This window comes from Austrofundulus limnaeus, unplaced genomic scaffold, assembly GCF_001266775.1.
Source record: "Austrofundulus limnaeus strain Quisiro unplaced genomic scaffold, Austrofundulus_limnaeus-1.0 Scaffold502, whole genome shotgun sequence".
Lineage (NCBI taxonomy): Eukaryota > Metazoa > Chordata > Actinopteri > Cyprinodontiformes > Rivulidae > Austrofundulus > Austrofundulus limnaeus.
In genome coordinates, this window is record NW_013952904.1 from 179,855 (window position 1) to 181,772 (window position 1,918).

Below are 1,918 nucleotides of genomic sequence, written 5' to 3' on the forward strand. Positions count from 1 at the left end.
GTATAGGTCCTCTGGACGGGTTCTTCTCTAATGAAACGTTTCGTCTCTTCTCCAAGAGACTTAAAATTCAGGCTTAAAAGCCTGAATTTTGCCTGAAACTCTCAGACTGAAGAAGTCTCTTGGAGGAGAGACGAAACGTTTCATTAGAGAAGAACCCGTCCAGAGGACCTATACAATTTTTTCTTTTTTTTCTTACCAAGTAAATTTTTTCTTACTCCATTGGCAGAAAAGTTTGACTTAACTTGAGTCAAATTTTCAGRCTAACAAGACAAATAATCTTACACATTCTGAAGACAAGATTATTATTCTGACACAATCAGTTCTTGTTTAGTAAATCAGTCTCAAAACAAGATCAGAAAGACTTTTTGGCTGATATRAGATTTTAAAACTTGGTAAGATGGACAGTTTTTGTTCAGGTCTGCTCCTATCAAGRCACGGGTGTAGGACTCATTTTTAACGTGCACTTTCTTAATGTCGCTCTGCGGGGTCTCTCTGCAGGGTCTGTACCCAGAGTCTCATGGGATTGTGGGAAACACCATGTATGATCCAGAGTTTAATGCCACCTTCAGTTTGCGCACCAGAGAGAAATTAAACCACCGCTGGTGGGGCGGGCAGCCGGTGAGTTGAGTTCAAACACCAGCCTTCAGTTCACRTTTTTATACCGGCTGAAAAAAAGGAAAGTTGTTTTCAGCTGTCAGTTACTGGTTTAACTTTTTACCTGCTGAGTATTTATGCAAACTCAAACCCTGTGTTAGAATTATTTCTGGAAGACCTTTACTCAAAGCAGTAATGCTCATTTTTTTATTCATTTTTTTATATTTTGCAGATCTGGATCACAGCAGGACAACAAGGAGTGAAAGCAGGAACCTTCTTCTGGCCTTGGTACTTAAGTTAGTACTAAAATATTTTTAAGTCGCATCAGGAGTAGGTTTTTACTGAAGCCTTGTTAAATCAAAACGGATGCTTTAAACTACTTTTGCTCCTGTTAACCACATACAACATATTTTCAAGCAAGCAAGCAAAACATTCCGACAAAGGCAAGAATAAAAAGTCAAAAGATTTGAGCACAAAAACAGCAAAATAATCAGCTTTTTCTTTTTTGTTGCAATTTTGTTTTATAATGAAAACAGTCCTGCTATGCTACTTTTCTATAAATCTGATACAACTTACTCTGCAACTGCACAAATTGAGTTTATTCTCCAACAACATGTACAAAACATTTGAATATTTAAGTTTTTTTGTTGTTTTTTTTGCAAACTGTTTTGTGTTTCAGGGTGATTCCCATTGAAAGGAGGATTTTAACCATCCTGCGCTGGTTGCATCTGCCTGATAAAGAGAGGTTTATCCATCTTTTTCTTCAGATATTTCAGTCATAACTTTTATTTCATGCAGAAAAAAATGTGGCCAAACTTCTCTGTATTTGTGAATATTATGAGTTTTATTGTTAAAGTTAAAAGCCTGTTTGATTATCAGCATACGTCCTCTTAAAAAGTTCTACCAAGCTCCATCAAATGTATAAATTTCAGACTCAGACATAGTCAGTTTGTTAGAAAGAATTTAAATATAGCTGCTCACTGTTTTGCTGTAAATTTTCAAGTGCTTCTTCACCTCTTCAGCCGTCGTTTGTTGCTTCGTCACCACTTTTAAACATTCCTTTTGATCAAGTGACAAGCTGAATGACTTTGAAGTGTCCTTTTAAATTTCWCTTAGTTGTGTTTCTTTAGAGCAGGAAAGAAGTTGAAATGGGGTTCTAAGCTATGGGGTGCCGTTTGTGAAGTTACACAGTCAAAATTTACCACCAAAATTTTTTTATTTAGACTTTTAAAAGTAAAAAAACTGATTTATTTTTCAAAGTCAAATTTTCGCCATGTGATTCATACATTTATAAATGTCATAGTTTATAAACTAAATATTTAAC

At 35.3% G+C, this 1,918-nt stretch overlaps 1 protein-coding gene across 1 annotated transcript in view; it reads left to right on the plus strand.

Annotated features, from left to right (window-relative positions):
- Window positions 1–1,918, plus strand: part of LOC106530238 (ectonucleotide pyrophosphatase/phosphodiesterase family member 2) — a gene marked incomplete in the record, with an annotated part of 36,908 nt that overhangs the window by 12,713 nt on the left and 22,277 nt on the right. Inside the window, 3 exon segments of the mRNA XM_014025820.1 lie at window positions 499–618; window positions 827–882; window positions 1,274–1,339. Coding sequence (XP_013881274.1) covers window positions 499–618; window positions 827–882; window positions 1,274–1,339 — 242 coding nt within the window.